Genomic DNA, 21,851 nt, shown 5'->3' with positions numbered 1-21,851 from the left:
TAGAAAAAACAATCCTCCACACTTTCTGACTTTCACCTTTATGGTCTAAAAGCCTTAGATAAGCACATTATTATTAATATTATTTCTTTTTCAGCTTGATGTTAAACAATGTAAGCAAGGACCTTGGCTGACAATTGACTTCCAATAAATACTATTAAGCATATCTTCTATCATTTAACAACATTGCTTATTTTATTTTATTTTAATTTATATTCTTACTTTAACACTTCTTTACATTTAGTCACGTATCATTTTTATGCATGCATACAGATCTTCCAAATCCTATACCAGTGGCAATATTTGTTAACAATTAGAACTAGCTTAATTCCAGGACACTTGTTAAATATAGTAAGCTATGCTGGATTATGAAAAATTAAAATCAAATTCAAAACCTCAACATCCTTACATCTTACTTTAAAAAGCATACGTTAAAAAATATGTTCTCCCAGTGTAAGTTTATGGGTTTTACGTAACAGCTAATTAGAGTGTTTTAATTAATTACACTTTAAACTGGGACTTTGCTATCATCCAGATCTTTAGGGTGATGTGGCCATATCATTAATAAGATCAGCGATTTTTAGGAGGGAGGATAATGATATATTCACACCCATGAATTAGTATCAGAGTGTACATTCATCACTTAATGATTCAGAACATCCGAAACGGCAAACACCATAACAGCATGATCATAATAGATAGAAACAAATAAATAAATAAATAGATAAATAAATAACTGAAAAAACACACGGAAAGAAGCAAAAGAATAAAAGAAACATGACCCTCATCAGATCTTCGTTCAAGGTTCTGAAACCACATACTTTTATTTTCCCCTTCCGCATACTTTTTTTTTTTTTTTTTTTTCCTCCCCCCCCCCTTCCGCATGCTTTTTGATTTGTTTTGATTTAACCACAACCATGAAGGTAAATATGTAGTGTAATGGAAAGGTACAAAGGTTATAATAACTGACTGGGAAATCAGTGAGTCGGAGTGAAGTCATCGGAAAAGTGTTTTTCAGTACGCCTCACTAGCTTGTCAAATTTCCCCTTCTCATGGTTCCATCAGCTTCGATAGAGCCTGTGTGTCTATTATTTCCTCCACAACACCAGCATCAAAATATATATATATATATATATATGTCGACATGGGTAGTAAGAAAGAAAAGGAAGAGGAAAAGAAAAAGAAAAAGAAATTAAGAAAAGCAACCCTTTGCAACTGATTTTTTACTTTTCTGTTTGTACAGTGATGGGGAGATTAAAAAGAGAGGGTGGACAGTAGAAAAGTGTTAACGAAGCACGTCGCTAACGGTGGGAGGGAGAGAGGGGGGGAGGGGAAATAAGGGGCGGTAATAGGGGTGGGGTGATCACCTGCCCTATTCAGTGGACTGCCACGCGAGCAGAACGAGAATTGCCAAGTGGACTTTTTATGCCATTGGCCCGCCAGCGGACCCCACTCCCTGGAACAGTATACACCAAAGCTGCGCGGAGGCGAAGCGCGAAGTTGTCGCTGCGCCGCCGAGCTTTCCCCCTCTTGTCCCCTCGTCCTCGCCCTCGCTCGCAGGGCTCTTGCGTTTTCACCGCCATCGCCATCGCCATCCCCTTCATCTCCATCCCCGTTGTCCCGTGCCTGTGTGCTTGATTTCATCTCCTTCTTCGCGGTATTTCGAATCCCCTCCTCCTCCTCCCCTGTTGCCCCTTTTTCTCATCGTCTCCCCCCCCCCCCCCCGACCCCCTTTGCAGCTCTGGCACTCGCGCCAAACCTGGCTACGGCGCGCTACTCGACCCCGCTTGCCTCGCGCCTCAGTTGCTCCACAATGTGCAACACAGCTATTCTGGTTCGCTCCTCCCTGCTGCCTCCTCCTCCTCTCTCTCTCTCTCTCCCTCCCTTTCTGTATCCCCGTCTCGGCTGTTGTTCCTAGTTTCACGAGTTGTTCAATGGAGTGAGGTTGTAGCTAGCAACGAGGTGGGGAATGCGTAGCCTTGGACAATGATGGATGCAGGAGTGTACTGGTTATAACAGGTGATGCGACGCTCGTTTTTGGGGGGCAGCTGTGTGGGGGGTTTAGGGGAGGTTGGCGGCCTAATTGTAACGGGGGATCTTATTTTTCGGATCTGTGGGTTTAGCGTGGGGGGAGGTTGTTGGTGTACTGTAGTAGTAGGATGCGTAGGTTCTGCGTTTGAGTCGGGTGGGTGTGGGTTTTAGGTGTGGGGGTGTGCACGGCGTATGATTCCTGAGGAGCCAATGTGGCAGACGGTTTCAGGCGGTGGGTGGGAAGAGAGCTTCGCTTCTTCGTAGACGTGGAAGTGGGTCTGCGAGTGAAATGGATTAACGTATGTGCTGAGTATTCAAATTGTGAGTTGTGAATGTCCGTCAATTTCGCCCCGAGGGATTGAACAGCTTTGCCTTGTAGACCGTAAAGCGAAGCGGTGGTTGATCTCTGCACTCGCTGTGGCATCTGTATGTGGCATGTCCACTGGTTGTAGACAAATATTTAGAGTATAGTCCCAATACCTGCGTTTCACGTCAGGCGATGATTTGTGGACACGAAATAGTGTTGCCGCAGGATGTATATTTTGACGGTATTGTGCGTAGGTGACACTGGAAGTCGTTAGCGGCCACATTGGTGGAGCACGATCTTGCTTAGTGTGTCGCACAATTCTTTTCGCAGCGCTGTGCAGTTCCACTTGTTCTTTCACAAATTCTCAGTCCTTAATCGGACTAGATATCTGGGAGTACTGGGTTGACGGCGATTTGATCTTGTAGAACTGCTGTTGAAAGTATATATGTAAGCGACCTGTTATGCACAATTATCCAGTGCAGTTTAAGCACACTTGAATTGATTGGAATGCTCCCCATCCTGAGGAAGCCTCACCACGCTTTGAGTCAATGTGGAACCTGGGTGTAATGGTGAAAGAACGGTCCATTAACCTTAGGAGTTAACACATATTTTCCCTTGGTTCCACGGTCCGTGCTTTTCGATTGAAACTCTTGTTATTACAATCGCAGGTGAGCGGCTTTGGATTCGGGATTGGTTTCTGCCGATTATTACGGAATTCGAACAGCAATGTGCTGGGGAGGTGGGACGGCCGTGAGACAAGTGTATCCTGACGAGCTTCCTTAGTTACCAGGAAAGCGAATGATAATTTACAGGTCCAGATCAGCCTCGCTGAGAAGGAGACGAGGGCTATGACAGGGATTTTTCAGATATTCGACCGTTACAAGTCGAAGTCCTATGCCAAAAATGATAGCAGGAGGAGCAAAAATGGTGAGCTTTCTAGTCTTACATCGTTAGTCTTTGGATATCTGGAGATCATCTGTCACTGCGCTTTAGGGTATTGTATGAAAAGGAGATAAAATCGTTGCCACTTCAAAACTTTGAAATGGTCACAGATGTCTTCGTATGGGGTAGTTCATTTTGCATGCGAAGAACAAAAAGCTCGTTCTTTATTCTTCTAGCTGGTCAGTCAAACTGAGCTCTAAGATTTTGAACTGCAGGAGACTCCGACGTCAAAGCGGTTCCGAAATACTATTTGGTAAATTCGTCTACATTCTCCAGCTTCTTCATGGAGAGTTACATTGATATTGCCTTGCAATGATGCGTTAGATCCCACTGTAATGACTATTTTTTCGTAGAATTTACGCATTTTCTCATTACGGGCTTTCTAGTTTTCTGAACGATTATGGAATCTGCACATGAAAGCAGGTTGAAGGTGATGGTGTGGCAAGGAGAGCACCGTCTGATCAGGCATGGTCAGAAGCTTCACGGGACTCTCGTAGGTCTTCCTCTGCAGACATTAGCGAGGTCGTGGTGAAGACTTTGGCAGCTTCCAAAGAGCCTCAAAACGTGCAGAAGCCCCATTCTGCCCGACCATCTACTGACTCTCAAAAGCCTAGCTTCGCCGCTAATAAATCCCGGTCACCCCGAGCAACCCAGAGTGAAGCGAGTGGTTACAAGGATACCTCGAAGATCCCTGAGAGCTATTTATCTGACGCTGTTACGCCGAAGTCTGCGGCTCCGTCTAGGAGCTCTGTGGATCACAGAGTCAAAGATGGTTCCAAGCTTCCACCTCGAGATACACGGAGTGCATTTAAACCCTCATCTCACAGGGACAGGTCAAGGACGACCGTGGAGACGGTGGCATATCCCAACGACGCAAGAGATATTTCTCGAGCGATCATGCAGATGAGGGAGCCAGCACAACAAGCATTTGAGGCGAGAGAGGCTCCCCGGCTTTCATCTTCTGTCACAAGGAGAGACGTGCAGCGTTACCATTCCTCTGGTGATGAACGGGAAGGTGACAGGTATCGCAGGGATGGTCGCAGCTATCAGTCTTCGGGCGACGAAAGAGACGGTCATCGGCATCTTTCAGCTAGTGAGACAAGGGACGCTCGAAGGTACTCCTCGGTTGCTGAGAGTTATGAGGAGCACGCCTTCGACGATGAACCGGACCATCACAGACCCCAGTTTCCTTCTGAGGGGAAGGAGTTCTTGCGTTCTTGGCATGTTGACGAAGGCCTCAAGACCCAAGCGCCAAGCCACATCAGGGAAATCGCCAGGTATATGTCCTCTGGTGATGAAATGGATAGTCGGAGGTCGAATTTGTCATCTGGGGATGAGAGGGGAGCTCGGAGGTTTCACCAACGCGTTGAACGCAGGGATGGTGTGAGACACCGTGCATCTCAGGATCCTGAAAGTAACAGAAGTTACTGGCCCATGGATAACAGGGATGGTCTAAGACATCAATCTGGAGGCGATGCATACGAGTCATCCACTGGAGATGAGAGAGTTGTGCAGAGACCCTACCCCTCTACCCGAAGTCGTCGCTCGCTTGCGTCTTCTGATGAAAGGGGTCACAAGCATCCCTCATCAAAAGAAAGAGCCGAAGGGAGAAGAATTCATGCCCACGATGCAGGCAGAGAAATTCAAGGCATGCACTTTTCCGGGGATGAAAGGGGTGGCCAGAGACGTGTGTCTTCCAAGGACGTGCATCGTAGAGATTCTTCCGGATTCATCTCAGTTCACAAGCATCAGGCAGCTACCGAACTGAATAACCGCCATAGACACCAGTCTGTTGATGAAGAGAAGTTTGGAAACAGGCATCATACGTACTCTGCGAAGGGTTCTAGACACCAATCTTCCACTAGTAGCTTTGAAGGTCCCCGGTATCATTCTTCTGGGGATGAAAGGGGAACGCACAGGATGTATGCGTCTGCTGAGGAGAGAGGTGGCAAGAGGCATGAGCCGCCTCTTGACAGCTATAATGGATGGAGGAATGAGTCTTCTGATGAGGACAGAGAGGTGTTCCCACAACCAAATCGGACCAATGCTCGAGATGATGCTCGACGTTACTCTTCTGTGACAGATGCACACAGAAGGTACTCATCGGGCAACGAAGATGCTTACAGGAGATACAGTTCATCAAATGATGAGAAGCGATCTGACAGGAGCAGGTCGTCTGTTAGAGAAGGTCGTAAATACGAGTCTGTCACTGCCTCGAGGGGAATTACCGATGAATATCAGCACATCCGCTCTAACGATAGAACCGTAGAGTGGGTCGCCCATGAAGCTAACGTTGCTCCTAGCCTCTTGATACCTGCTGGTTCGAAGGAGGTACGTAGGAGAAACTCTTCTGTAGAATCCAGAGGAGAGCGAAGACAGCGAGGCTCGAATTCCTCTATTGCCTCACAAGAGGCTGCGAAGCTCCGTTTATCTGTTGATACTCGTGTGCCTAATTTTAAAGAGAAAGAATCTCCTGCAGGATACAGCAGGGACCTGCCGCCTAGGTCTTCTGCCAGGGATCTGCCGCCCAGATCACCTAGAAGCTTAATTGATATCAGAGACTTAGCTAGGTTGAACGTGCAGGTTAGGGAAAGTACTCACACTCCTGCTCCTAGAGATAGTTACCGTGGCGAGCTCCAGAAGCCTGCAGTTGTTCCAGAGACATCTCAACTGTCTTCCGAAAGTGTGTCAGGATCCTATGATCTAAGGGAAATTTTGAGGGCTATAGACTTCAAGGACTCTCAATGGGCTTCTGAGAAGTTGCGGGATGGGTCATCACGCAACTCCGTCGATGGTAGAGATCCACCTCGCACATCAAACGTGTCTCGGGTTTCAGTTGATAGCCGCCAGTACCAGTCGAGCACACCTCGGCTTTCTGTGGATGGTAGGGAGCATTTGCGTGCTAGCAGTCTTCATTCTTCGAGGGCGTCTTCAGTGGATGCACAGGTTCAGCTGAGAACCAACTCTATGGATAGTAGCAGTGCATCAGGGGAATTTAAGAGACGCGGTCCGAGTGTGGTGGCTCGGTTGATGGGATTAGCGGAACTTCCTGACAAAGACACTTCCCTCTCGTACTCAGATAAGCCTCAGGGTCGAGACGGAAAGTTGTCGAAGAAGTTGTCAGTCACGACTCCACCTGAAGCTACTTCTCCACAATCCGATTGGGGCAAATCACAACTTCATTTAACTGAGGTAGCTCAACAGATGAAGCAAGTCGCAGCTCGTCTTCACCAGGATTCACAACTGCGTCAGAAGTCTGTGCAAGTCCCGGTGGAGACACGCCCTAAGCGAAAGCCCAAAACGAAGTCTAAGACGCAGTCGCGGTCCCGTTCTCCACCGCCTGCTCCAGCTCCAGCCCACGAAGACAAGGAATCGCGGAGGTTTGGCTATCATCACAGCTATGGTGTAATTGGACGTCTAGGTGATCCTGGAAGCCCTCTTCCCCGGCAACCAATGTCCCCTAAACATCACCAGATGGAAGGAATGCCGAAAGTATTCAACAAAAGACCCCAAGAACTTTCTTCCGGGGACCTTGACCAGAGGCTGCATCAGCTCCGCATCAAGAACTCAATTCAGGAGCATAGAACTCTCAAGCAAATTCTGGAAGCCATGCACCTGAAGGGATTGCTTCACCCACCTCAAAAGAAGCCTCCTAAATCTCCTAGGGCAGAGCTCCTTGAACAAGGTTTTTTGCGAGAGGAAGCCCAACGCCCGTTACATGATTTTGCATCTTCAAGTTTGAGCAATATGACAGGATCAAGTCGCAAGGATTATCAGGAGCAGTTGACTTTTGAGGATTTAATTCGGATGGATCCCCATGTTCAGGAAGAACCAGCACTTGATATTGATCACACTGGAGAAGCGTCAATTGTACTGATGAAGCCTGTTAACTATCACTCCAGCAGGCCTGTTACCCCTCCACCTGCAACCAAAGACGTTGATTTCAATTCAGAAACATCGGGTCCTTCTGGGTTTGAGAGAGAAAAAATCGAGATCCGCCACAGGTAATTCTTCAAGCTGAGAAAACTTTAACCTTATGATCATTCCCTGGATGGGATTTGTTGGCGACAACCAAAGAAGTTTTAACTATCTATGATTCTGTTTTTACTCATGCATCCCCAATAGATCTTTTCGGTTTGAAGCTTGTGGAATTTAATCCAATCAACAAATTCATGTTTTGATTCTTGGATGTTATAAATCTTTCTTCCATTGGTATTAAAAAGCCATTCTGTTAATTTATGGCTTTACCTGTGAGTTGTGTTTTCTACGTTCAAGTTCTAAGGTTTTCATGACCCATGATGTGTGACTACCAGAGGAAGGGGATCTGAACGTCGAGCTGGCAGCAGCGGTAGAGCTTCTAGGTCTCACTCTCTCGAATCTCTGGAAAAGAGATCTGCCGACAAGGTTCAGGTTGAAGATCAAAGTTTTGCCAACGTTATGCTTTCTTGGAGGGAACGCATTGCAGCAGACGCGGCTAGAAAGGCCTCAATTGACATGGCAGAAGCTAAACCGCACTCTCGCTCCAAGAGTTCTACTCCGGTAAAACATCGGTCTCGAGAAGTAAGCCCTTTACAGTATGATGCTAGAGATGCAGGCTCAACAGAGAGAAGGGCTGGGAGTCGGAGTCCAAGGCCGCAAGCAAGTATTGAAGAATACTTGTTTAATAATAGAGAGGAGAATGATGCTCTTTCAAGGAAAGTGCTCTCTGATGCGCAAGAGTATTCTAGTCATGACGAAGACAAGTTTAAGATGGTCGGCCGCAGCAAATCTGACCTACAGGTTTCTGCAGCTTCGACCGAAGCAGTGGATGCTATGGATGCCTCCCTCGACAAAGTCTCTGCTCAAGTTTCAGTCGTTCGAAATAAGAGAACATCAGTTAAGTCGAGCCGCTCGAAGGACAAGCATAGAGCATCACATCCTGGCGATCTCAATGCAAAAGCATCCTCAAAATCGCCCTCAAGTGGCAACACTGAGGCTAGCTCGTCGGCAGATCAGGTAGTTCAGGATCCCATTCTTGACCTTAAGGACCATAAGGAATCTAGCTCAGCTTTGAATTCTACGGCCCAAGAAGAATCGTTGAAGATACCAGATGTTGATTCAAGAGTGACGCCCAAGAAGAGGAAAACTGCAGAGCCTGTTGTTATGCTCGAAGAGGAGAAGCCTCAACTGCCCCGAGTTGTTACTCCTGTAGTCGAGGTGAAGGGTCCTTCAAATGAAGAAGAGGATTTCAGTACCTCTGTTGAAGTAGTCCCGAATCCTCAAGTTGTTCCTTCTGCACACTCCGAGCAAGAACAAGAAGAAGAAGATGTCAAGGTGATAACAAACGATTCAGTTCTAACATTCTTGTTCACAGAAATGCTTAAGTCGATTGTTCTTTGTTATGACTTGGGATCTGAGGTCATGATTATCATCAGTTTACAATATTCTTCTTATCTGTTTCTTTGTAGAAGCAGTTTCACTAACTTGGTCACTGATTTTATATGTTTTAGATGGAAGACGCTTTTGACGGTACTGTTGGACAGATCTCAGAGGGCTTTTCCTCCGGAAGAGATAAATGTTTTTCTGAAGATGGCGCTTTGGGTCTTCAAGGGGCTGACCACCCAAGTCCAGTATCAGTTCTTGACAGCCCAATTTACCGAGAAGAATTTCACCTTGAGGAGCTGAGTGCAAGTCCCGATTCTGTCAAGTCAGTTATGGCTGGACATGAAGGTGTGCATGTAGTTTTTCTCTTGCTTTGCTTTAACATCGTTTGTAATAAACAACAGTTTTGACATAGCGTTTTCTAGTGGAAGATAAATGTTGTTTGAAAGTTCGAATGAGCTCAAACCTTTCTAGGAACTCTTGGTTGACACCGTTTCATTGTTTTACTTTGATCCTAGTAGGCAGATGGTCGTGTATCTGGTTGACAACCTGTTGGTTTTTTTCTTGCAGATGTTGAGGCTATTCCACACCTTGATGGTGCAGTCGCATGCGAACCCGAGCCAGAGGTTTTAACGCCCCGCTCTTGGGCAAGCAAGGACACATCCGATCCCCTCAGAGACATATACACCAAATTGGCCTCTACTCTGGAGATGAATGAGAAGGAAATTTGTCGAGGTCAATTAGTTGCAGATCTTCAGATTCCGTTCATAGTAGACACTCACCAGACACATGGGAACGTAGTTGAGGTAATTTCTGTTGAAAAAAGCAAGGAAAGGCTCTATGTGCAGAGCATATTAACAGAGTCAGGACTTACCCAGGAAGATTCTCGGTTAACTGAGGACGCAGCAGAGATTATGCAGTTTGAAGTGTTCACCAGAAAGGAGGAGGAGTTGCAGACAGAGGAGCTGGAGAGAATAGACAGAGGGGAGCTGGAGAAAACTGAAGAACTCAGATACAAAGAAAGTCTTGATCGCAGATTGATTTTCGACTGCATGAATGAGATCTTAGAAAGGAAGATGAGCCCTTACCTGAATCCACAACCATGGGGTACTCCTGTTGTACGCAGGATGCCTCGTGGCCAGCGTCTTATTGACGAAGTCTGGGATGAATTGAAGGACATGCATTGGCCTACCAGTGCAGCTTACGACGCACTGTATGCAGTTTTGCAAAAGGATTTCATGCGGAAGAGTTTCCAGTGGCTTGATTTCAGTGTCGAAGTTGGTGATGTGGGGTGTGAGTTGGAGAGCATGCTTCTTCAGGAATTAGTGGAGGAGCTTGTGCAAGATATTTTCTCCATCGAATTAAAACTCGTGAAGGAACTCTGTCAAGAACTGCCATTGTGTCCCCCCTCTCCGCTTCCAGTGCATCACTCGCCTCTACATACTTGCTCAATTCGCGACTCACCTCGAGCTCCCTCGGAGGCTACCTCTGAAGTGTCACTAGCTTCACCGGAAATGTCACCTGTGTCATCAGACGACTCAGTTCGCAGACGTCGGGAGCTCCTAGATAAGACCAGAAGGGATCTTCTTGCCTGGCATGTACAATATCAACAATTGTAGCTTAAGAAAACCGCAGACTTGGGGATCAGAAGTCCTTTGTATTATTCTTCCCGCTTCAGTCAGCCTTCTTGTATCAGGGTTCAAAACTTCATTCAAGTTGACTCATCATCAACATTCAAAACCTTTCAGTTCTCAGTTAGCTTATTATTCTTTCGTTGGACTCAAAGGGAGCCCGACAGACGATGTTTTTCTATTTTTGATATAGATTGTGTAAATCACTGTGTCTCCCAATTGTCTCAAATTGTCGCAACACTATCATTGAATGTTTGTGTTTTGATCTGTCTGAGGGTTATGTTCAACCTACCATCTGCTCGAGATGCAATTGCTGTGTCGTAGTTTGTCAATCTTTTAAACCATCAGCTTTTTTTTATAGTTTATCCACCTGTACGGTCTGCCTGCTCCTCCTGTGTCTACCCTGCGTGGTTTAGTCCTTCCATGATAAGCTCCTCCACGCCCTTCGCCAAGTTTCTGTTCATCAAAAACTTAAGGTTTCACTGTGGTTCAATGTTAAGGTCCACTGAAATCCCACCGTGATAACAAGTTCACCGATTTGTCGTTTTTGAGGACCAGTCCAGACCAGCAGATGCAAGGAACTGATTCATGTTGATCTATGGACTTATTCATGATTTTTGTTAGCGTTCAGTGCATTGAAATTGCTGCTTGGCCGATTGTAAGTTCTAACCTTTCTATAAAAAAAAAGCGAGATATTGAACATGTGAATCACGAACACTGAACAGATTAGACTGAAATTTTAATGAATTACTAGACCGTTCAGATTAACCAACAGATGGCGATTTTTTCCGAGTCCGCCAATTTGACTCATTTCAAGTCGAAGTCTCAGCTAATAGCTATTAGTCAGACACAGGTCCAGCTTGTTTTTTTTGCAGCAGACGAATCCCAGAGACAGTTCGTTTGCCTTCGGCGGTGACAACTACAAGAATTGTGCTCTCAGGAAACCTTGAAACTCTGCCGTTGTGCAGCACCAACAACATCAACGAAACAGATGCGGGCTGATATGAATCAGGAGCACAATAACCCGGATCTGGACTGGGTAGAGTGCAAGTTCCAGCTCGGTCCTGGTGAACTACGAAGCTCTTGTGAAGGAATACCCTCCACTTTCTTCGACAAAGAGCACGAGAACTCTCATATTCTGATCCCTTACAAAGTAAATGATTTTGAGAAGCTTACCATGTGGTCTTCATAAGTCTCCGATGAAGCTTTCACCAAATCGTAGACTCAAGTTCAAGCAATATTATTTTCATATCTGAGCTTTGGTTCTGTACCTTGACAACCCAATTGTGGGATTAGCTGTATTGTGTGCAAGTTTCTCTTCTCTCTGTATTTTTTTTTTTTTTTTTTCTTTTTTGCTTCAAGCAACTTCTCAAATGAGTAGGAAGCCAAGTGAAAATTGTGTTATTAACTGAAAACATTGAAATTTCTACTTGAAAAATCATCAGTCTGATGTTACTACTTCAATGTTTCGCAACAAAGAGGGTGGTTTTCAAGTAAAATTCATTTAATATTACATTGACAAATTGTTGATAATCTTTCAGTTGAGGCATCAACAAATTAGCTTAAAGATGAACTGTTTTGTGCAAGGATTTGTGGTTTTCCTAGTTAACAAATGAAGTAATACTCAGTATCAATGCGTTTCATTTTATCTTAATTCTCAAGATGAAACTATGATTATTGTAATTAAACAAGTTGTAACTTAAGTTTTTGATTATCATTGATTGTAAGCAACTTAACTGTGATATAAAATGATGATTGATCTTTTGACTCTTGGAATTCTAAGCATTTGGACCACTGTCCTAAAAACATTTACATTGTTACTTGAAACTTAACCAAAAATCTTACAAAAACATAGTTTTCTCAATATGAAAATGTTTCAGCTAGTGTCAACGTAAATGCAATGAATAGAAATCATCCTCAAGTAATTTTACCCATTGAACTATTCCAACAAGATGATAAGGTTCAAAAGGTTTCAAGTTAAATAAAACTTAGTAAATATTAATTTATGTCGTTAAAATTTTCAATATCCAATAAGTCTTTCTGTGTTAATACATGACTGTTAAAATGACAAACATGTATTAATATTTATTTTGTTTATATCAATTCGTTAGGGACAAGCTTTGACTCATATATAGTACTTCAAGACTTGTCTCCAATGTAGGATCCATGATTAGGAAAAGAATGATTCAAACACCATGTGTTGATACCTCTCCTATAGAAACAAAACTGATATAAACAATGACTAATTTTTAAATCAAATGTGGTTATCAAATTCATAGTACTATCAAAATTTAATTGTATGTATAAGTTAGACAAATCAAATTTTAATTTTTAATTGCATGAAAAGAATATAACATACATATTTCAATTAATTAGGATTAAATTCAAAGGAATTTATTTATGCATTTGTATTACAATTTAGTTTCAGATTTAGTAGTAATAATTTTATTTTATTTTATTTCAAACATGAGCATTCTTCCATTCAATGAGAAACTTCAGTGTACATTCCACCAATACATTTTATGCAATTTTCACAATTTAATGGTATTCTTTACATTTTTTTTTGGTATCATGATATTATATTTAGAAATTTATAAGATGCATTTATTATGAAAAATTAAATTACTTAATTTTAGAATAGAATTCCATATATATATATATATATATGATTAAAGTCTTCAATTATTTTAAAACTCATTAAAAGATGCTTTCAATTATTTTTAATATCCTCTCATTAAAATATAAAATGATCTTTACAATATCACACATATAAATTATTTTAAAAACATATATGTTGTATCTAAAACAACATATACCATTTGTAATACAAGCATTAAATTTCACTTTGTGTAGATTCTTCTATCTTTTCTTACTAATTTTAATAGTATTTCAAAATATGTATAAAACACTCTATTTCAATTTTATTTATTTTTAGATTTTTTTTTGAAGGGCTTCTTTTAAAGCTATATAAAAATAAAATTCTAAGAAAATTAAAATTAAAGTTACTTTCAATTTTGCTTGTATTCTTGTTAAAGACATGAATCTCAAAGAATTGAAAGATCATGACACTCTTGTGTCACTTGAAAAGACTAGATAATCACTCAAAGTTGGTATAATATTAAATTATATTATGTTGTCTTGAAGGTTGTACAACTCTAATATTTTGTGTGATAAATCAGCAAACAATAACTCTTATATTGAATTTGTTGATATTTGGTTCTTCAATTTTTTAGTACAACAAATACATAAAAATTGTTGACAACAATAGAAGATAGAATACTATCTTCTTTAGATCTTGTTTCTTTTATGGTAAAGATTTTTTTTTCTTCATCTTGGTTTTTATAGATGTCATTAATGAAAAGTATCAACCTCCTTTGTTGTATTTGCAAGTTTCTTTGTTAATTTTCATGTGCATTCACTAATATCATATCTACACTAATGAACAAGATATTTCAACTTATTACGGTGCCACCTTAAGTTAAAGACTTCTTCTACATCAAACTCTTCATTATTATCTACTTTTACAGAAAGAAGTAGCATTTGTCTTCTTCTCGAGATATTCATTGTCTTATATAACTCAAGAAGAGATATATGAAATACAAGATGGATCTTCATAGACTTTAGTAAATACAATTGATAGGCGATATGGTTGATTTATTCATAAATAAAAAATAGTCCAAGCTTACATTAATCCAACTTATTATAAGGATGGCTAGTGTTGATATTGCAACAAAGTAATCATACCTTGTTATTAATGTAGAATTAAAGTAGCTCCTTGCAATAAGCATCTGCATTAATCTTTTGTTATTCTAGAACTTTTTTTTAATTATGCCTTCATTGTTTTATGGAGCTTAAATAAATAATTTACCAAATCTTTTGCCATAGGATTATTATCTTTTGAGAAGTCAAAAGCATCAAATTGTAGATGATAACTATAATTAATAAAAAAAATGTATTTATTGCATAGAAGAATGTAGCATATTATTAGCAAACTTTGCCAATGACAAATAAGTTATCCAATCATTTTATTGGTATTTGATGGTACATCTTAAATATTATTCTAAAACTTAGTTTAAGTGCTCCATGTGTTTATGAGTTTGAAGATGAAAAGCCAAAAAGAGCTTTATATCCATCTTTAAAATCTTAAAAAATATTTTTAAAAATCTTGATACAAATTGGGTCTTCCTATTTGATATAATATCTTTGAATAATCCATGATAGTAATAGATGTTATCAAGAAAAAATTTAGCTATTTTTTAATTTATGATAGATTTTGTATATAATACAAAATATACTATTTTGATAAAATAATCTACTAACATGAATACAAAATCATACAAACTTGAAATTAGAAGATCCATGATAAAATCCATAGAAACAAAAGACCATAGTTGTTTCAGAATAAGTAATGGCTAAAGAAGTCTATAAGATTGATGACGAGGAGTTTTTAATTTTCAACAAATGTTATATGATTGTACAAAGTCTTTGACTTCTTTCAATATTTGAAGCCACCAAAAATCTTTAGATATTAGCTCAAAGTCTTTTTGTATCCAAAATATCTAGTTGATAGAAAATCATGACAAGCTTGAAGAACACGTAATCATATTTTGCCTTCTAGAATATATAATTGTCTTTTAAAATAATATGGATTATTTTTGAGTTTAAACTTAAAAGTATCATGAGACTTAGAAGAATTGTTCTTAATATTATAAATAAGAGGATCAGAGGACATACTCGATTGAATTTGCTTAAGAAAGATTGAATCAACAATCAATGTTGATCTCATTGCTCAAAAATAAAAATGCTCAAACTTCAAGAAAATTGTTCTTTGTTGATTATAGCCTATGTCTCTTTCTTTTGGTGTAAGATAAGAATGTCTAAAAATGACATCTAATCAATTTTGTTGTTTTTTGAATTGACAAGTGATCTTAAATCAAATCTTGTTAAAGACATGTTTTAATAAACTTTGTGATAATTTAAAATACATGCCAACATGAAGTACTTGAGGTTCTTCTGATCTGTATATATGGTAATTAAATTAGAAGAACCTTCTAGATAATGATGCCATTCTTCAGATGAATCTATAATTGTAAGAAGTTCTTTTTTGTAGATCTTATAATTAATCTTGGCTATTAAAAATTTCTTGGAATAAAAAGCTATTAGGTGGAGCTTATTATTTGCTTCTATTTGTAATAAAACAACATTTATAACAAAGTTTGATGTATTTGTTTCTACAAAGAATATCTTAAAAAAATTGATGCAATATAAAATTAGTATAGAAATAAATAATATTTTTAAGGCTTCAATAAATGCTTCAACTTTTTTACTCTGTTCAAATGTTTCTTTATATGTCAGGTATATAAGAAGATCTGCAACTTGAAAAAAGTTCTTGACAAAGATTCAATAATAGTTGGCAAATCTTAAAAAAAATTACACATCTCTGATTGTATTTGAGGTCTTCCAATCCATGATATTCTAGACTTTTTTAGGATCTATCTTAAAGCCATCCTTTGAAATAATGTGTCTTATGAAGTGAACTTGAGTAATCTGAAATACACACTTTTTTATCTTAGGATATAATCCTACATCTCTTAGTTTTTATAACAGATGGTGAACATAAACTTCATGTTCTTTAGTGTTCTTAGAGTAGATTAAGGTGTTGTTTAGATAACAAATAACTAATTCATTAAGAAAATCACAAAAGACATCATTCATTAGATGTAATATAGCATTCATTCTAGCTTATATACTTTAAATAAAGATATATATTTATTTATATATTTTTCTATCAAATTTAAATATTACTTTATTCTATAGAAAATTTATTTAAAAAATCTAATTTTTATTTTATATAAGATATCTTTTTAATTTCTTTATTATTATATTATTTATAATAAGTATTTTTTTTTGAAATATGGTTGTTCGAATAAATCTTCAAAATTCAAGTTTCAAAATTATACTTTAAAAAATATTAAAAAATATAAATATAAATATATATATATATATATATATATATATATTAAATTTGAATTTTTTACAAATTAAAAAGACTACTTGATGCCACAGAGAGATATTATGGTGAATTCATCATTAAAGTAATTTAACCACAAAATATATTTCTTTACATAAAAACTATATTAAATCAATTAAATTTTGAATTAAAAATATGTTTTGAATTTTATTACAAAAAAAGTAAATTTAATAAATTACTTTTTAAAATTATTCATTTAGAATTTAGAATTTTTATTTGTTTAATTAATATTATAATTAATATTCAGATGTTTATTAAATTAAATTTAAAAATATCTGATTGAATAAATTTATAGCTAAATAAATTTAATACTATTATTATATTATTTAGTAAAATAAGAAAAGTACATCTGTATTTTACACTGATGTGTTTTGAAGGTAAAGTTTAAGCTATGATAAAAGCAAATTAATATAATCAATCTTTTTTCTTGGACAAAATTAATTTAAATAAAGTCTCTAAGTATGAAGATTCAATAGTACTAATTTTTCACTAATTTGATTATAAATAATAGTTTATTTTTTAAAAATAAATAATTAAATATATAAACATATATATAAATATATATATATATATATATATATATATATATATATTCATACTATTATATTTAAGATACAAATAATTAAAAATTGGTACAGATAACAAGATAAATAATTATAATCTATATTTATAATTTATTTTCTAATAAAACTTAAGTAAAAAATATTTCAATAAAAACGAAATTTTATTACATGTGTGTATATCTACATATGTGTATATATATATATATATATATATATATAAGATATTATCATATTATGTAATATTGATAATTACAATCTGTGACAAATTTTTTTTCTTCCATCAAATTTTATTGTCCGCATAATGATAATGTACATGATTCTAAAACTACTATTATTCATAAATCAAATTAAGAATGACTAAAAATAGGTTAAATAATAGATTTATTTTTATTATTTATTACCATTAAATATAATGCATATTCTATCTATTAGATAATCAATTGAATTTTGCATTAATATTATATTCCAACTATTGTAGAGAAATATTTTTTAAAAAAACCTTTAAATTTATTTATTTAAAATTTGTATTTTGATTTTTTTAAAATTTTTTGAATTTTGATTTTACAAATTCATAATATTATGATAATTTCTAGCATAAGACATGTGAGTAGTTTTGAAGTTATGACCTTGTCATAACTAACATACTTTTTTTTATGGCTCTTTTATTTTAAATATATATTTTTTTATTTTAGTAAAAATTTCAATTTGATGCCACATATATTAAAATAAATGGGTAGTCAGACACATTCAAATCATATCTTGCCACAAAGAATATTCACAATAATATTACATGTATTTTTTTTATATGTATTCTTTGATGATTATTTTGATATTAGTATTTGTAAATTTGAATAGGTTTGCATCAATCAAATATTTTAGATATTAATTAAGTAATAAATAATTATATATATATACATATTAAATAATATATATATAAATTCTTAATTTTGATGAATCAAATTATTACAAAAATAATTTGGCTTATATATATATATATATATATATATATACATATATATGTTTAAAATGAAGATTTTAACTATGATTTCAATCATAAAAGTAATTGTTAGTATTTACTTCAAACTTTAATACATAATTAAAATGTAGCCAATACATGTGTCTACTTCATTGATACATAAGTAATATTTTATATATATTCATTTATATTCTTTTTGTTGTAAAAACCGGTTTACAAAATTTTGCTAGGAAGAAGATATTTTTATTTATTTTTGAGTAAATGGTTCTTACAAGACCAGAGTAATAATTCTTGAGTTGTATCATAGATTAAACATTGAATATAACTGTTTAAAAAAATCTAATATTTATATGTTCAGATAATCTAACTATTTTAATTGATCTACATGTACAAAAACGGAATATTCTAAAGCAGATTTTATAGTGATTTTATCTAGGATATATGATTTACCTCATACTACGAAATATATGAATTTATATCTCCAGAGACAAGGCTTGAAGTAATGTTTTATATTTAGAAGCACAACCATCTAATGTTTGCATAAATTGGTTAGGTCAATTCGTAAGTCTTTTGGTGATGTCAAAAGTATGATGTAATGAGTTTTGTCCATTCGATAGTTAATGGCCACAAAATTTAATACACTACATTTTTAAATTCCATAACTTCAAAATCAAATAACGTTCTAAAAATCATTACGAGATAAATAAACTACTTATTCTGTGTTCCAAGTGCACAACATAATTAGTTCTTCATAATCATTCACAAAATGATACTATTATGCTTCATCATAAAACACAGCAGACCAGCGTTTGAGTGAGAATTCAACCAAAATAACCTCGTACGTAATATACCAGCAGCCTCATCAAATCAATCATCTAACCTTCATTAAGAAAAACATAGCTCAACAGCAAAACACCAAATCCTACTAACAGTAAATCTACACAGAACCGGTTCAAACAATCAATACGACAATTCATAAGCTCGACATGATTTGTAATTAAAACAGCGTTTACATTGAAGGGGAGGCACTAAAATACTAGTGTTAATGGAGGACATGTCCAAACAGTGGAAGTGTTGCATATTACAAGTCATTATTTCTGGATTCCTATGTGAACTGGTAATGAAAACACTAAAATAATTGTTAAGGTCTGAGATACATTCCAGATTAAAATTCTCTAGATCCCTCAAGCATATGGGACTAGAACTCTCAGTTTTGTGCTGTAACACTCAGAAAATCACGCATGAAACAGCACGAGCAGAAAACGAATGCATCAAACAAAGAGGCTTGCGAATGTACGACAAATGAAGTGCTACACGCCACAGCCACTTAGCTTGTATTCCTAGTCACCTCAAAGGAGCTAAAGTACATCGAAATCCCTGCCTTCTACGCAGGATAAGAATCTGAAACCAGAGAACAGCTTCGTGCCTCTGTCGAGTACCGCGACGCAATCGCAAATAATGCTGGCTAGTGCAAAAACCAAAACTCTGCCTACAATCTACCCATCGGGCATAACAATGCTCGATGTAGCGGGTTAACGTGACTCACATACAGTGCCATTGCAGCTTGCTAGAACTCCCACTGCGGTGAACATGTTACCGACTCATCGAATGAACGGGATTGACCTGAAACACTCAGTCGACATTAAGTGACATGCTTGGGGGAGGAGCTACGAAAGAATTACGACATGAAGTGGAGCAAAGCGGCGTAAAACACACTTAGAAGCATCGAAAAACTGGTTCCAGCGTGAAGGGCAGTGGCGCTGCTCGGTTCAGCGCCAGCGTTGGAGGAGTCTGGAGCTCCGCCGCCGCCAACAACTGAAGGTTCACCTGCGCCAGATGTTGGAGAAGGCGAAGTCGTCGGAGATTCTGGAAGTGGCGAAGACATGGGTTGCCCCAGAAGTGCTGGGCAGGAGTTCACGTCCGCGTTGACGTTGCATGCGGCGGGGAGGCCGAGACCTTTGGTAACATTGATTCCGGCAGTAGACGGGTCTCCGCTATTCACCTCGTTCAGGATTTGGCAAAGACACACGGGCCTGTTCAGGTGCACTTGGAGAAGAGACGAGCAGCAGTCGGTACTTGGTTTAGTGTCATTTGACGTGACGTACGCGAAGCACGATGCAAGCTCGTTGAACTCATTCGAACAGTCGACGTTCATGCCTGTGGGTCCTGCTGCCGCAGGGGCCGTCACTGGAGTTGAAGCGGGAGCTGGAGTTGTGGGTGCAATTGTTGGAGTAGCTGTCGGAGTTGCAGCGACCGGCGCTACCACTGGAGCCACCACAGGGGCTACCACAGGAGCCACTACGGGAGCTAGCCCGAGGAGACCGGGGCACCTGCTAGGGTCCACTGCAACAGCACACAGAGCAGGAATCTGGTTTGCTCGCGTGACGTTCCCGGGGGCGGTGGCGGGATCATTGAATGCTTGTTGCAGCTGGCAAAGGCAAACGGGAAACTGAGCCTGAGTTGTTTTGAAAGCAGAGCAGCACGGCGCTGAAGGCGCAGTGGTAATGTTGCTGTTCACGAAATCGAAACACGAAGCCAAGTCATTGAACTGCGTGCTGCAATCGGTTTGGGCGCTAGCTGCAGCGGTGCACATCACAAACATGACCACCAGAGCTGCTAAAGCCTTCCTCGTGCCCCTAACTGCGGCCATGTTTGCAGCAGCTGAGCTGAAGGAGCTCACACGCAACGCGCTTCCCTGCAACCAGCAACGGAAGTTCTGAAAATTGCAACAAAATCTCGGCGTAGCAGGTTCAACTAAGCAGGTCGGGGGTGGCTGGGGAGGAAATTGCAATGCCAAGCTACGATGTTTAATTCTTTTACCCTAAACAGCTGTTAGCATTGAAGGCACCTCAGTAGAGCACAGCCAGCTACATTAAACTCCACGCGAATGACGTCTGCCGACCACCAAACCTGTCATTACACTAGCTCGGTCTTGACAGTGGCGCTGCTGCAATGTGATCACGAACATTTACTGGTGAATATAATTTAATGTAGTTTATACCATCATATCCATACGTCCGAACTCAATGACTTATTACAAAGGTTGACGGACCACACCAGGTTTTCACATTGTATCGCCCGGCAGAACTCTGAGCCACCTACTTCCATCCACTTGACGCAGCACTGGCTTTAAATCATGGAACTCTTTGTGTGGGAATCGGAAATCGGAACATGGATGTAAAAAACGCTGATTACGTACTTCTCATTTGTTTGTGTACGGTTGAACTCATTTTCTTTTTTCGTTTTTCTTTTGTAAACTTATTTTAGGATTAAAAAAACCTTCTGGGAGCTAGGGGTGGGCTGCGATTTTACCAATGTCCGCGAAAAGGGTATTAATTCCGCTATGTAGTTCGCATAATGGGGCAGCTGTGCCAAAATCATGCGGTGGCAGGAGGTCGCACAGGCATTGTCAAGGTGACGACGAACCTGCACTTGAAAGTTAGTCGTCCTCTGCCACCAAACTCGTAACAGATTCAGGTTCTGCCCTTCAAGCTGAAACAAGTCAACATTGCTAGTAATACTTCTTCACGCAGTGCACATTGTATGAATACCAAACATTGTATGAAATCGCGCAAAAATGTTTGGTATACAATGAATCGGGCAAAAATTAAATTAAATACCTGACAACACATAAGTTTCTAATGATCCCAGTTTGAAAACTACATCTTACAAAACGGGCTTTCCACAAAATTCGAGTTACTCATCAGCTAAAAAACGTTACAATACAGCAAAATAGGGCGATCTCTACGATCAAACAAGAACTTCCAAGGTCCAACCCGCTGATGCGGTGATTACGCACGTCGACTTCTCGTGTAACATCAACTTATCTCCGCCATCAGTGGAAACACCGGGGAGGGGGGGGGATGTAGGAAAATACTAACATTCTCTAGAATGAGCTTGAGCCGTGATTGACATTCACTCCGGATATTTCTTCAACAACTAGTACACCTGAAGCAGACCAATGATCGTGACCCACCGCGAACCGCAACACGCTTCTTTGCATTGAAAGCAA

General features: G+C 38.6%; 2 protein-coding genes and 1 long non-coding RNA gene across 8 annotated transcripts; 1 reads left to right on the top strand and 2 right to left on the bottom strand.

Annotated features, from left to right (window-relative positions):
- Positions 1-793: 793 nt before the first annotated feature.
- Positions 794-1,663, bottom strand: LOC149989938 (uncharacterized). The gene is made up of 2 exons (XR_016505017.1): positions 1,365-1,663; positions 794-1,082 (listed from the first exon to the last, which is right to left on the bottom strand). It is a non-coding gene; the product is annotated as an uncharacterized LOC149989938 (long non-coding RNA).
- On the top strand, positions 1,657-10,498 carry LOC112285844 (uncharacterized). Of its 4 annotated transcripts, none has more exons than XM_073536750.2 (7): positions 1,657-1,831; positions 3,004-3,262; positions 3,493-3,530; positions 3,701-7,281; positions 7,591-8,590; positions 8,767-8,986; positions 9,209-10,498. In XM_073536750.2, the coding sequence occupies exons 2-7, from the start codon at positions 3,184-3,186 to the stop codon at positions 10,255-10,257; spliced, it is 5,967 nt and encodes a 1,988-aa protein (XP_073392851.1). In that variant the 5' UTR covers positions 1,657-1,831; positions 3,004-3,183; the 3' UTR covers positions 10,258-10,498. The 4 variants fall into 4 exon arrangements, with proteins under 4 accessions (XP_073392851.1, XP_024382926.1, XP_073392855.1 ...); XM_024527158.3 differs by lacking the exon at positions 1,657-1,831 and adding an exon at positions 1,843-2,016; XM_073536754.2 differs by lacking the exon at positions 1,657-1,831 and adding an exon at positions 2,187-2,327.
- Positions 10,499-19,133: 8,635 nt separating this feature from the next.
- Positions 19,134-20,926, bottom strand: LOC112291729 (uncharacterized). 3 transcript variants are annotated; one of them, XM_024539555.3, is made up of 2 exons: positions 20,897-20,926; positions 19,134-20,534 (listed from the first exon to the last, which is right to left on the bottom strand). In XM_024539555.3, the coding sequence occupies exon 2, from the start codon at positions 20,487-20,489 to the stop codon at positions 19,518-19,520; it is 972 nt and encodes a 323-aa protein (XP_024395323.2). In that variant the 5' UTR covers positions 20,490-20,534; positions 20,897-20,926; the 3' UTR covers positions 19,134-19,517. The 3 variants fall into 3 exon arrangements, with proteins under 3 accessions (XP_024395323.2, XP_024395334.1, XP_024395340.1); XM_024539566.3 differs by lacking the exon at positions 20,897-20,926 and adding an exon at positions 20,660-20,860; XM_024539572.3 differs by lacking the exon at positions 20,897-20,926 and adding an exon at positions 20,688-20,845.
- Positions 20,927-21,851: the final 925 nt, after the last annotated feature.

This window comes from Physcomitrium patens, chromosome 1, assembly GCF_059467195.1.
Source record: "Physcomitrium patens ecotype Gransden chromosome 1, ASM5946719v1, whole genome shotgun sequence".
Taxonomy (NCBI): Eukaryota; Viridiplantae; Streptophyta; class Bryopsida; order Funariales; family Funariaceae; genus Physcomitrium; species Physcomitrium patens.
The sequence above is the reverse complement of the archived record's forward strand: the minus strand, read 5'-3'. Positions and strand labels throughout refer to the sequence as shown.

Bases quoted from the DNA above. Each gene is read 5' to 3' on its own strand.
- LOC112291729 (XM_024539555.3), bottom strand. From the start codon at position 20,489: ATGGCCGCAGTTAGGGGCACGAGGAAGGCTTTAGCAGCTCTGGTGGTC.
- LOC112285844 (XM_073536750.2), top strand. From the start codon at position 3,184: ATGACAGGGATTTTTCAGATATTCGACCGTTACAAGTCGAAGTCCTAT. The intron at 7,282-7,590 runs GTAATTCTTCAA...TGTGACTACCAG, and splicing joins AAAATCGAGATCCGCCACAG to AGGAAGGGGATCTGAACGTC. The intron at 8,987-9,208 runs GTGTGCATGTAG...TTTTTCTTGCAG, and splicing joins AGTTATGGCTGGACATGAAG to ATGTTGAGGCTATTCCACAC.